Below are 14,607 nucleotides of genomic sequence, written 5' to 3' on the forward strand. Positions count from 1 at the left end.
ACTTCCTCCAGCCAGCCACCTGGGTCTGAAATAATGACATTGGAGCTAATGACTGTGCCACCACACTACCAACTCTCATACTTTCACAAATAAATAAATGGTTTGACAACCAAAAGAAAAGCAAGACAACTCAAACATGCAGAAAGCACCTTTAGTCAGTGTTGCAGGCGCCCCGTCCCAGGATTGTTCCTGCCTTGTGCTCAATGTTTGCTAGGTTTGGCTCCAGCTGCCCCATGGCCCTGCTCTGGAGAAGCAGGTTTGGAAGATGGCTGGATGTTTATGTATACTGGAAAGAGAAAAGGGCAAAGATTAGTTATACCAGTTCACAGCTAAGTAATCAAGAACTGATTCTATTCAAATAACTGGACTGAAACAAAATGAGAATGAAGCAAGTTCCTTTTTTTCTTTTCGTAATAATACCCATAAGTGCAATATGAAAAGGTGTGGTTGTCATTACTGAACCTGTACACACAGTTATGGACTTCATTTTCAAGCAAATAGTCGAGTAATCTATCAAGTACAGAAAATTGAGAGAGGGAAACAATCAGCCTGTAAAATTCAGTTTATGGTTTCTAATCTGCAAACGTTTAATTGAAATACAGGCAGACAAAAAAGGCTGCACATACAGTAACTAAACGGTGATTGTGATCACATAGCAGTTCAGACTGTTACACAGAGAAGTGATCCCAAAAAAAAATTTTAAAAAATAAAAAATTTGTACGCGACTGCAACAACCAGTAAGATGTCTTGTTGATTGATTTTGAACATTGCAACATTGTTTTGGACGCAGATAAGTAGCGGTGTCCGTATTGCTCCAGCTCGGGAAGCTTCTTTCATTTTGGCTTTTAAATCTTTCGAGCTCCGTGTGAATCGATTTGTTTCCGTTAAGGCCTGCTTTCTCTCTCTCTCTCTCTCTCTTCTTCTTCTTCTTCTTTTTGTTTCCTCAGCCCGTTTTCCGGGTTTAACTGGATGTAAGATTTCCTGTGTTTGTCAGTCGCCTGCAGCCATGGGCTCGACGCGCAGCTAGACCGTTAGCTCCAGCGCAACTTTTCTTTTTCTCGAATATCCAACGCGCTTGGACATGGCCCTCAAAAGTCTGGACAGCATCGATCTGTCATCCCTCAGGGTAAGTTCGACTCGGTCATTTGGATTAACCGATTTGTGATTCCGTTAAATGTGCCGTGTACTTATGTCAGGGGGGATCAGGATCTCCTTCTTTTCCCTTCCTTTTCACTCTTTTTTCTCCTGCTTTGTGTAAGTTTTTGCGTGCCGCGGTAAGGGAGCGTTTCTATCGTAAAGCAACAAAACAAAAAAAGTGAAAGGGCCAGAGAGGGAGAGAAGTTCAGCGAAGAGGAGCATCCAGATAAGTGATTCACTCGCTTTCGTTTGTTTGAGATTTCAAATCCCCCCGTGGTTGACTCTGCACAGAACTACTTTGAGCGCAAATGGGAGCAGCGGATCGCGGAGCTTCGGGAACTGCATTCCTGAATGGACTGAAAAGAGAACTTTCAGCTACATCCACATTCATGTTATTTATTATTAAGATTTTGTTCGAAACCCGTGTCGTGTGTAAGGTAATGATTTCAAGTCACTGTCACGCCTAAGAAAAATTGTCATCCTCCAAAAATCGTCATTTTACTTCAGCAAACATAAACATCTTATTTTTTTATAAAGCCAAAGAAAGCTGATCAACAAACATTTTCGTGAGCGTTAACTACTTGAAGGACGTGTAAATTAAAATGCAATTTGCAAAATGTTTTGGATCTGGTTAAAGGAGGCTCGTTTCCTTTCTCATTTACTGTTCCTGGGATATTCTTATGAGAATTTCCTGTTTGTTTATTTATTTATTTACTGCTGAGGTTTTAGCAGCTGATTTTTCACTGCAACATTTACCACACCCAGAGCTTTAAATGTGTGTTCTGGAAGGATGCATTTGTCCATTTTCTCATTCTGGTTTGTCCAGTACACCAGTCGAATCCGGCCCAAGACACAAACCAGGTCTAGACATGTCTTGCGCTTCACCCACCAGTCTGCACTCATGGCCAAGTGTCATCTGGTAACCTGACTGCAAGTCTCCAGACTGTGAATTTCAAACAGAAGTGCATGGTTACTAGCTAGGCAGGAAGGCACATTACCTGTATTAAAACAAAGCAAGAATTGTTACTTGTATAAATCCTTAAAATGTTACTCCCTACCTTGGCTGGTCAAAGGACCAGCTACTCAGAGTTTTATGCAGCTTCACTCCATATCAGACCACTGAGGGTGATTAAAACAAGAAAATATTTCAGGGGAATAAAAGTAGAGAGGAGGAGACATAGGTAGTGTACTATACTCTGACCATTTACAAAAAGTATTCCTTATGCTTTTATCAAGTAATCTGCCAGGTAAAGTCAAAAGTGCCATTGGTTGCATTATTCTGTATTTAATGTTTTTTGTACTTCTTTCTGAATGGCGCAGTGGTAACAGTTCTGGGTGCTCCCTGTGTCGAGTTGTAATCTTCTCCCTGTTTCCCCGTGGGTTTCTCTCTTGGTGTTATGCGTATTGGCAATGCTAAATTAAGACCTAATGTGTGTGTGTGTGTGTGTGTGTTCACCCTGTGGTGGACTGATGATGCCTCGTCCAGGGATTGTTCCAGCCTTGCGACCAGTGCTTGCTGGGATAGGCTCCAGCTTCCCTGTGACCCTGCTCAGGATAACTGGGTTTGGAAGTTTCTTTCTCACTTTGATTTGATTTCTGCAAAAGGTATGGCCTTACTTCTGAAATGTTGTAACCTAACTTTTGCTAGGCTTTATCTCTCCTCGGTTTTTGCTAAGGTAATTTTGACAAGACTGTTTTCATGACTGTCATCAGCATTATTCCAAGGAGGCTTCTTTAAAATTTTCCCGTAGATGTTTAGTCTTGGATTCTCTGTCTGTATTTATTTTCTATATTTGTGCATTCTTGCTGAATACTATCACTAGACAACTCACAACGCTTTAAAAAGCTGATGAGTTCCTATGTAAGAGGCTCGGTTATCTTCTAAACAGTACATCACATGGACAAGGGGACACATAGTAAATTTCATCATGTCTTCACCTTGTGCCGCCACGTTTTGCTTTATGGGCATTGATATGTGCAGTTTATAGTTTAGGTGTAAGCAGGGGACGAGAATTGTTCAGTGGAACTAAAGGAAGGACTAAACTTACAACCTTTGTGGTTCCTATTCTGCTTTTGTCCACATTGATCTTTGGAAAGTAAACTATTAATAAATAGGAAGAGAGAAACAGGAGTCTTTTGCCTGGATTTGAAAATTGAGTGAATCAGTGCTTTACGGGTGTAAAGTACCAGGATCATCAGGTTAAAAAGGCAAACACACCTTTTTTTTGTAAAATATGGAGAACCCCAACTTTATATTATGGGAGCAGCATTGTAATCAAAGTGGCAGTTTATACACTGTTAAACTATGCAAACACACATTTTTACTAACTAACTTAACAGAATTTAAAATCATTCCAGGAGCAAAGTGGTGTGCAACCAATTGCTTGGAATCATGTATTAAATCTGTTTAAGCATTGCACAGACAATACAAATTTAAAACAATCTGTAAACCAGTTCAACGGAAATGTAGTAACATCCAATTTATTGAATTATTTGATAAAGAGTGTATATAATTGTGTATAGTGAAAGGTAGGTTTCCTTTCTTGACATAAACTCATTATGACACTTGCTAACATTTTTGATCAATGTCTGTAACTCGTGCATCTTTTACCTTTACAAAAAGACAAACTTTCGATAGCTTAAGCGACCATTTCAAACTATTCATAGTCGCAGTCCACCCTACGTACTGTAATACTCCAGTGCTCCTTCTGACGGCTGCAGTAGTCAGTGTAAATTCAGTGTCATGATTTATCTCAGATTATTTCAAGAGTTGAAAATGAAGTCATGCTTTCCGTTTATATTTGGAAATGAATGGAAAGGAACAAATGATCAATACGTGAGTGCATGAACTAAAATTGACAAACCTGTCAGATGGCACCTTAGCTGTCTACTTCTTCTTATCTGGTTTGAGGAGCAATAGCAAAAAATGCAGCATCATAAAAATATGAAAGAAAATGGATACAAGTATGAGAGACTTCTGCTGCCAATATGTAGGTCTTTATATATCCATCCATCCATTATCCAACCCATTATATCCTAACTACAGGGTCACGGGGGTCTGCTGGAGCCAATCCCACCCAACACAGGGCGCAAGGCAGGAAACGAACCCCCGGCAGGGCGCCAGCCCACCACGGGGTCTTTATTTATTTTTTTAGTTATTAAGCAATGATTAACTTTTTTGCATTTATAAGTCTGATCTTGAATATGTACACTGTTAACAATATAGCACATTGATAAAGATCTTTTGGCATTTTGAGCCGTTGGATTTTAGATGAAAATGTGCAGGTCACAACAAAAATGCAACTAACAGATGTAACTTGCAATTTTGAGCTTACTTGCCAAAAGCACAGATTTTCATTTAATCGAAACATTTTGTTAAATCAGTTGGGAAAATGTAGACACTGTAAATATGTCGACTCAAATATGATACAGTAAAAATAAAATGAAGAAAAAGTATAAAATGTAGTAATGATTTTTTTTTCTAATTAAAAGCCATTCATTTGCGCTTGTGATAATGGGTGGAGGCAGGCAGAGAAAGTCCAAACTGAAGTGTGAGTCTGCGGAAAAGATAGAAGGCATATGTCTTGACGTGTTTCCTGCAGATCTCAGCTATTAATCTAAACCAGACATATCCCCAGGAGATTGGCCTGCAGTGACTGCTGTTCCGCAGCAACTTCAAAATAGATTTAATTTGCCGGTTCTAAGTTCTAAATGCAAATAAGCTTTGAATTTCTTCTATTCAGGTGTTAATATTTGGTTTATGTTCCTTGACATCTGAAGGCGAGTTGAAGTGATGGAAGTCTGCACCTTCACAGAGGTCTAAACACCACCCATAATATGAACATTGGATAAAACACAGGAATATTAGATTGTATGGATCATGAGGTACCATGCATACAATAGTAAATAAAAATAAATACTAAATAAAAAGGAAATGAACTTGAAAAATAAACAGATTGGGATTATTTGCTTTTGAGCAGAGAGGTTTCAAAGGTTCCATAGATGAGTCAGGTATAAAATGAAAGGCAGTAATCAAAAGAAAAAGGGAAAATCACATTGAGATTCATTTTATCTGATAAGGCAAACTGGCTCATGCTTTCTACTTGACTTAAACTACAAATTTGATGAGGCATATTGTGGAAAAGGCACCATATAGCCGACACAGACAGACAACGGAGGCACAAAAAATGAAACAAAGGCTTTATTTTTCTTCAGCCATGGGGCATGCCTTCCCCATCTCTCACAGGCCCTATGCAGTCCCCAAAACACACACAAAAGAAAAAACACCCAAAAACACACCACACTCTTCTTCCTTCACTCTTCCTAGGCAGCTTTGTCCTCCTCCTCCTCCCAACTCTGACGCCCTGAGTATTGGCTGCAGGCTCCCTTTATAGCCCACCTGGAAGTGCATCAGGTGGTAATTGGCCTAATTAGTCTGCACTTCCGGGTGTGGCTGCGTTATCGCCCACACGGGCTCAGGAAGCCGTGCAGATCCCCCTGACAGGGATGAGCTCCAGTGTAACACAATTGTAGTCAACCCAGTAGTGCTGTCACCAAGTGTTCTGGGGGACGAACTGTGCATCCCATGGCTGCTCCCCCGGATCTAGTGTCAAAGGGGCATCCCGGCCGTCCGCCAAAATATATAGGTTGTCACGCTTGGGTCACAGCTTATCTCTGGGCACATTACGTAAAGAGTAAAGAGCATCTCCAGATATAAAGGGCGTGATTATAACAGCCCACTGTCGTCTGTCCCATCCCAGCATGGTTGCGACTTGTTCAAAGGCTATTAGGAACATCTCTGGGTCATCGTTAGGGCCCATTTTCGTTAGTATATTCTTCGCATTTTCAGGTAGAGGTGGTAAAGGGATGTACGGTTGACGGTTAATAATTGGAACATTCGGATCATGAATATGTCGTCGATTTCCCAAATCAGGAATTGCAGGGATGTCATCTTCAGGATCATCAGGGAGTGGAATATTTTGAGCCAATTGGTATGAATAATCACCGGCATCCATCTGTGCAACCACTTCTGGTACCACTTGTCACGCTTGGGTCACAGATTTGCACAGAGACACTCGGGATCGTGGAAATAAGAAGGAATTTTATTCAAACACTGCAAACAAACATTTGTCACTTCAAACTTGCTCCTTGACAAAGATGACAGTTTCGTCTTTCAATTAAGTTTCTTCTTCTTCGAATGTAAACGCGTCAGGAGCAGAGGCAGTCTGAGAGAGAGAGAAAGCAAAAGAAATCAATACCAAATCTGACAGGCGCTGCGCACGGCTTTTTAAGTCGACGGAGTACCGTGTGAGGCTTGTATTGCGCGTTATAGTGCAAGGATAAGGAGCAATGTGAGGGTAGTCAGTGTTTCAGGCTTTGTGGTTTTCCCAGGGGCGTCTGTATCTTCTTGGGGTGCGATCAGCCCTCCAGCTCACAAGGTAAAAAGACCATCTATGCCGGTACATACTATAGGCCGCCGTGCTTAGAAAGTACTTACAAGGAAGAGCACACCCCCCTCTACAGCACAGCTTATGGATACAGACAGATGGTCAGTGGGTCAGTGTGACTCTATGGTCACAGTGTAGCCTAATGGCAATTTAAGGGTTTAATGATCAGCTGCATCACACCTAAGCAGCGGAAAATGTTGTCACCAGTATGCCAGAAGTTCGGAGTTAGTGGGTTTCATCCATTCTTAGCCACTGTGTTTGCAACAGTACTGACGGTGACCCCACCCATCCCCGTATGCAGGAGCTCTGTCTTCAAAAACCCGCACAAACCTACAGTCCACCCATGTGGGACAAAGGCTGTTTAGATGCAAGCTAGTGACTCGACACTAGGCAAGTACCTGTCTTCTTTTTCAAGCCTCCTACCATCGCCATTATTTTTTTACGAGTAAGCAAAATAGAAATTTGAGTATTTAAAATAATAGGAAGAAAGATACTTTAAATGCTAAAATAACAAGACATACTCGTCTCACTTTGTTACTCTGTAGTTACGTTATCATCATTTAAACTTTTGGTTTCTTCCAGGACCCAGTGGGAATTTTTGAGCTGGTAGAAGTGGTCGGAAATGGAACCTACGGCCAAGTTTATAAGGTACAAGTCTATATTTTCTCTTTTTTTTTGCATTTGGGAACTTCAGCAGTCTAACACTGAGCTACAGCAAGCACACAGGATTTTCTTGTATTTGTGCATACCTTTCTGCTCAGGTCCTTATCGTCATGAACCTTTTAGAGTGTACACACATTTATGTGAACATTTGTGCCTTAATGATCTTCTTTATGTGTGTCTTCAGATAATTACAACTTTTTGAGTTTTTGAATTATGAGTTTATATGTTGCAATTCTATTTATTTTACAGTACAGACCACAGCGGCTAGGAGAGTCTTGGCAAGAGTGCGCTTATGACTTACCCATTTAGCGTTCTGATTTTTGTGCCCACCATTGCCATGCTGTGTTTGTTTTATGTGGGGCTTTTGCAGTGACGCAGATAACAGCAGATGTTCATGTATTCCCGCACACTGCCACCATTACGTAAAGATTCACTGTCTCACTAGAAGTTATAAGCCTTAGCTGAAACTTTGGGAATAAGAATGTTCCTTCAGATCAGTTTGTTAAACTGTCTAGTTGTCCACTAAAGACATGTGCAGTACAGTCTATTTTTTAAACCATTCAGGGGAATTCAAGAGAGGATACAGTGATAGCTGAAAGTGTATTCTATATACACTATCTCAAAATGTACTGCAGATATCATGCAATATAGTGGAAGTTATTTTGAGATATTTTGTAATGTGATTATGATAAAAGCTAAATGTCTGTGGTTCTTTTTCAGATATCACTAATTATTAATTTGACTAGGCATATAAAAGTCAGCTGCATGGTTATCGGAGCTAAAGGAACATTTGTTTTGCCCAAGTGTCTGCTAAAGTGTATGCCTTTTTTACTCACAGGAAAGACTGCAGAATGAGACGCTAACAAATTAAAAACACATCATTCAAACATAATGTTCAGAGGTTACCAATTTAATATGGCTCATACTAATACTTTGCTACATATACAGTGAGTGACCATTTTACTATATTTTGGGCACACCAACTGAAAACAACATAGCGCACATTTGCCACTATAACAGTTTGTATTTAATTAATCTGTATTATGCTAGATTCATTCTGATGTGCCCGAGACCGTTTCAAGATTTTTCTTGCCTGGTAATGTAGAGAATTATCTTGCTAAAAAACCTCACCCTGTAACAACAGCCAAAATCGGGGAATTTCTTCCTGGTAGCAAAAGCCAAATGCCCTCATTATCTTTCATTTCTTATACAGAGTTTTACTTTCCAAACTAACAGCTCTTTGGAGTAGTAGGAGTAGACCTTCCCTGCAGCAGACGTGGGCTTCCCTTCAGGTTTTACTGTCAGGTGCTCACTACTGATGCTATCATAGCTCTTTGCATGTGTGAAAATGATTTTTTTAAAGCACTGGGTCTGTTATTCTAGGGAGGGGTCATGCCTTTTCTGAAAAAACCTGTTAGTGGTTAAAAATCTGCTGCTTGTGAGAGATACTATTAGCAGCATCAAACCACTTTGGGTGGATCCTTTTAGCAATACTGAGACTTGCAGTTTTGCAAGAGGCGCTTCAAAGTTTCAAATGCTAGCAGATACTTTAAATGACACCGTGAGAGTGGGTGTATTTTTGTTTATTTTAAAAAATGTAAGGTGCTAGAGTAACGCCCTTCTCATCCTCTTGACCTTTGTTGGCTGTAAGAGTGCGTCTTTCATCAACACAACAGTTAGTTTTTTTAGTAGTACGCTAATATTATAGGTTATAGACCAAAAGTGGGAGTTTTTAGTAGTATTCAGTAAACATATTTTATTATTAGAGTTGAAGTAATAGGGATAGATTATGATGCCATTACAAGAGTATTATAATGCAACTATTCTCTCCTGTCAGTTTCTTTTTTTGTCATCCTTTACTTTTGAGCTATACATTAAGTTCTTTGGCAGCACACTGATTAGAATGCTGCACTTCTAAACTCTAACATCAGCCCTGTTAATTGCTGGACGCAGTAAACTTTCAGATTGCTCTTGCTCGAGTCCTGCTTATACAAGTACTTATGAGGCTTTTTGGATCTACAGTTTAACTGTGTGCCGTACAACAGAAAGCCAAATGAACCGTCTGTATTTCACTAGGATTGTCTTATTTTTAGGAGCTTGCTGCAACTTCAATTCTGAAATATGAAAGAATTTAAGCGTTCCACCTTATTTAATGGTAAATACATACATTTGTACTTATGTGAAGCAGACTTGTATTATTTTTCTGAAAAGGAAGTATTAGTAGGAAGAAGGAAGCTACAAACATTGTTAACTGAAAGAGTTTGATGAAATATGAAGAGTTTAGCATACAATATTGCTTATGTGAAAAAGTTACACGATAACACACCATATAGTAAGTAAACATGTTGAAAGATATATGTTTTGTGTTATTTTCTTTTATATGTCATGATTATTTCACAATATGAACATTTGCTAAAACAGAATTTCATTGATTGTGTTTTTCAAGGTCTATACTGTATATTCATTTATAGTAATAATTTAATTTAATAAAATTTAAACATATTTCATCCATCCATCCATCCATCCATCCATTATCCAACCCGTTATAACCTAAAACAGGGTCATGGGGGTCTGCTGGAGCCAATCCTAGCCAACACTGGGCGCATGGCAGGAAACAAACCGCAGGCAGGGTGCCAGACCACCGCAGGGCGCACACACACACCCACACACCAAGCACACACTAGTGACAATTTAGAATCGCCAGTGCACCTAACCTGCATGTCTTTGGACTGTGGGACGAAACCGGAGCACCTGGAGGAAACTCACGGAGACATGGGGAGAACATGCAAACTCCACGCAGGGAAGACCTGGGAAGCGAGCCTAGGCCTCCCACTGCGCCACCGTGCTGCCCCAACATATTTCATATTTCTCAGAATTTTTGAAATCTTAATAAGATACCAACACACATGCACTATATCAGCCTGCCACACTTTTTTTGTGTATTTATGTATTAATTGCAAGAATAAATATTGCCTATCAATCCAGCTGTTCATTTTTAATCTCACTTAATCCAAGGCAGTGTCACTGGCATCCGAGCCCAACCTGCCAGCCCAAGGCACAAGGCAGGAAAAAACCCTGGGCAGGGTGCTAGTGCATTACAGGGTATTTCAAAATGTACTAACAACAAAAATCATTCAAAAGTGAAAGTAAAAAGTCACCAAATAGTCAAGTCCTAATAAAAATAACAGAGGCAGACTGTATGTTTGCCTGAAATGCTTGCCTGCAGGCTTATCTGAACATTTCATGTGAGTCAAACAAACAGCATCCAAAGCTTTCTGTCTTTTTACACAAAGCTTTCTTTTTAAATGATACATAACTACGTGGCAATATAAACACTCTTTTATTAATGGAGAGAAAATTAATTTAATTTACTAAACTAATAAAAATGTTACAAAACAATTTTTTATTTTATGATTTATTCTATTTATGATTTTATAAAATTAACATGTAATATAAATAATAATATAATATAATATAAATTATAAAAGTTGCTTAATTTAGCTTCAGGTTTCACAGACATGAAGACAATTCAAGCATTGTTCATAATAAATGTTCACATAAATATTTGCATTAAATACAGTGATTTTCAATAAATTTGGCATGATAGCTGAATTTCAAAACAAGAATAGTTTCAAAGAATGACAGGTGGTCAAGAATACATTGTGTATTATCACTGCAGTGACGCACTATGAATGACGCAGCGAAGGGAGGATAATAGACTCACACTTTGTAATCATTGTGGTGCAACATATTTGATATTACGTATACTTAGAATAAGGCCAAGGCATTTCATTAAATATGTCACCATCTGCTGTAAGCAATGGATATGAATTTGCTCAAAACAAGAATTATAAACAAGAGTTCTTTTTTGCTACTAATAATACTCCAGATTGAATAAAGCACCACTGTTTCAAATCAGGGCAGCAGGGTGGTGCAGTGGGTAGCGCTGCTGCCTCGCAGTAAGGAGGCCTGGGTTCACTTCCTGGGTCCTCCCTGCATGGAGTTTGCATGTTCTTCCCGTGTCTGCGTGGGTTTCCTCCGGGTGCTGTGGTTTTCTCCCACAGTCCAAAGACATGCAGGTTAGATGCATTGATGATTCAAAATTGTCCCTAGTTTGTGCTTGGCATGTGTGTGTGTGTGTGCCCTGCGGTGGGCTGGCGCCCCGCCTGGGGTTTGCTTCCTGCCATACGCCCTGTGTTGGCTGGGATTGGCTGTAGTTAGGATATAGCGGGTTGGATAATGGATAGATGGATGTTTCAAATGAGTGAAAACAAACACACAGATAACACTCAATGACTTTTGCCCATTGTCCCTTTTTACCATGTTTCATAGATGACATTTATTTAGTGAAGTGATTAAAAATAAAGATTGTGGTGTCAGTGAACAAGGAGAAGAAGTTTCAATCTTGTCCCATCCTGTTTCTCCCTCTGTAAAAATTGTAGCCCAGCCCTTCCTCTGAACATGTCAGAATTTCCATTTTTGTCCTCTTCTCTCCTGTAATTCTTTTACACAGAGAGTTATCCATACCATAGTTATGTGTATCCTGTTAATTTTACATTTCTTTCAGTGTGCTGACTTATATGAAACAAAGATTGCCTCACTTCATCTTTAATTTTTAATAATCATCTTTAAATTAGACAATTCACAATCATTGAATAAAGCCAATTTGAAAAGTACAGAGTCCATACTATGTGAGCAGGTGCTTCAGTCAACTTTTATTTATCCCTCTATTCTTAATATGTGCTTAAAGTCTATGTTCCTTTGATGTAAGTGAATTACAGAGAATGAGTTCCAACACTTTCCTTTGTAAAACTTTAAACAGAGTTTAAAAGTTCAGAGCTTGTGCTGCTCATTCTTTTGCCAATGTGCCGTGTAATATTATTATGCAGGGAGAGCTGTAGTGCTTCTTAATGCAAACTAAAAGAAGCTAAACAATCATGCCACAGGATGAGTAATGGTAAAATGTGTTTTTACTTCTATTTTTGTTAAAAATGTGTTTATTGGGCTTACTCATAAGCATTTGATACTTCTTACTTAAACTAAAAGAAGATGTGTATATATTGATAAGCACTATCAAAATGAATTTATTTGGAACTGAAATTTGGGAATGGACTAGGTACAGAATATTTACTTTAATAATAACAATAATAAATAGTAATAATAATAATGATAAATTTTATTTAAAAACACCTTTCAAAATACCCAAGGACACTGTAAATTAATATATACTAGCCATTCCCCGTTGCTCCCCCCGCGTAGTAGTGAAACAGGACAAAAGTTAACAATCAGTAAACAAAAAGGTATCGCCAGCTAAGCGGAGGCAAGTTACATTCCAAAACGGAGAGGTAGACCGACTCTCCACTCCTGACGTCACACTTCCCCCTCTTCTCGCCCTGTGGCCTCTGTCTCAGATTAGTGCAAATATATCGCTCCTGCAAGTGAACTATGATTCTTAGCAGAATGAGAGAAGTCACAAAATCAACCGGAATGTTCAAGCAAATTCTAGAAAAAATAAACAATCTGAATAGTTCTCTCTTTCGCTAGCTAAGCGGATGTAAGATACGCCCCGAGGCTGGCACATGAGTGAGGAGGGCCCCGCCCTCCTTCCCGCGGCCCGCTGCGTCTCTCTCGGATTCATGCAAATAAATCGGTACTGCAAGTGAACTGTAATACTTAGTGAGAGAGGTCACCAAATCAACTGGAATGTTCAAATTATAGAAAAAATCCCGATCTAAATCCATTAAGTAGTTCTCTCGTGAAAAGCAGACAGGCATGCAGACAGACAGACATTGGATTTTATATATATAATTATTGGGTAATGTGTTAGGAATGAAAGGATGCCACATCGTTTGATGGAAATGAAAATTATCAACCTACAGAGAGCTGAATTCAAAGACACCCTGAAAATCAAAGTGAAAAAATAATGCAGCAGGCTAGTCCATTTTGCCCAAATTTCATTGCTGCAACTGAAAATCATACTTAGTAGTTTGTATGGCCCCCACGTGCTTTTACGCATGCCTGACAATGTCGGAGTTGGGGTAGGGATGAATGCTCCTAATGAGATGACGGATAGTGCCCTGAGGGATCTCCTCCCAGGTCTGGACCAAGGCATCACTGAACTCTTGGACAGGCTGAGGTGCAACCTGGCGGCGTCGGATGGACTGAAACATAATGTCCCAGAAGTGTTCTATTGGATTTAGGTCAGGCGAGTTTGGGGATAAGTTAATGGTATCGATTCCTTCATCCTCCAGGAAGTGCCTGCATACTTTCGCCACATGATGCCAGGCATTGTCGTGAACCAGGAGGAACCCAGGACCCACTGCACCAGTATAGGGTCAGACAATGGGTCCAAGGATTTCAATCCGATACCTAATGGCAGTCAAGGTGCCATTGTCTAGCTTGTACAGGTCTGTGCATCCCTCCATGGATATGCCTCCCTAGACCATCACTCACCCATTACCAAACCAGTCATGCTGAACAGTGTTACAGGCAGCATAACGTTCTCCACGGCTTCTCCCGACCCTGCCACATCTGTCACATGTGCTCAGGGTGAACCTGCTTTCATCTGTGAAAGCACAGGGCGCCAGTGGTGGACCTGCCAATTCTGGTATTCTATGGCAAATGCCAATCGAGCTCCACAGTCCCAGGCAATGAACAGAGGGCTCACTAGGGGATGTTGGGCCCAAAGGCCACCCTCATGAAGTCTGTTTCTGCTTGTTTGGTCAGAGACATTCACACCAGTGGCCTACTGGAAGGCATTTTGTAGGGCTCTGGCACTGCTCATCCAGTTCCTTCTTGCCCAAAGTAGCAGATACCGGTCCTGCTGATGGGTTAAGGACCTTCTACGGCATTGTCCAGCTCTCCTAGAGTAACTGCTTGTCTCCTAGAATCTCCTCCATGCCCTTGAGACTGTGCAGGGAGACACAGCAAACCTTCTGGCAATGGCACATATTAATGTGTCATCCTGGAGAATTTGGACTACCTGTGCAACCTCTGCAGGGTCCAGGTATCATCTCTTGCTAGCAGTAGTGACACTGACCATAGCCAAATTGAAAACTAGTAAAAAAACAGTCAGAAAAGATAAGATGGGAAAAATGTCAGTAGCCTCCACCTGTTAAACCATTCCTGTTTTGGGGGTCATCTCATTGTTGCCCCTCTAGTGCATCTGTTGTTAATTTCATTAACACCACAGCAGCTGAAACGGATTAACAAGCCCCTTTGCTACTTAACTGACCAGATCAATATCACAGACGTTTCATTTACTTGATGCTATACTCTGATTAAAAAGTGTTTCTATATTTTTTTTTTGCAGTATATATATATATATATATATATATATATATATATATATATATATATA

The 14,607-nt window shown here is 40.0% G+C and overlaps 1 protein-coding gene across 1 annotated transcript in view; it reads left to right on the forward strand.

The window, feature by feature from the left end:
- The first annotated feature begins 998 nt into the window (after positions 1 to 998).
- Positions 999 to 14,607, forward strand: part of si:zfos-2326c3.2 (misshapen-like kinase 1) — a 132,600-nt gene continuing 118,991 nt past the window's right edge. Inside the window, exons 1-2 of the mRNA XM_039766279.1 lie at positions 999 to 1,126; positions 7,167 to 7,232. Of these exons, the coding sequence (XP_039622213.1) occupies positions 1,082 to 1,126; positions 7,167 to 7,232 (111 nt within the window). The 5' untranslated portion in view covers positions 999 to 1,081. The remainder of the gene's footprint in view (positions 1,127 to 7,166; positions 7,233 to 14,607) is intronic.

The sequence above is a fragment of the Polypterus senegalus genome, chromosome 10, assembly GCF_016835505.1.
Source record: "Polypterus senegalus isolate Bchr_013 chromosome 10, ASM1683550v1, whole genome shotgun sequence".
NCBI classification, from domain to species: Eukaryota; Metazoa; Chordata; class Cladistia; order Polypteriformes; family Polypteridae; genus Polypterus; species Polypterus senegalus.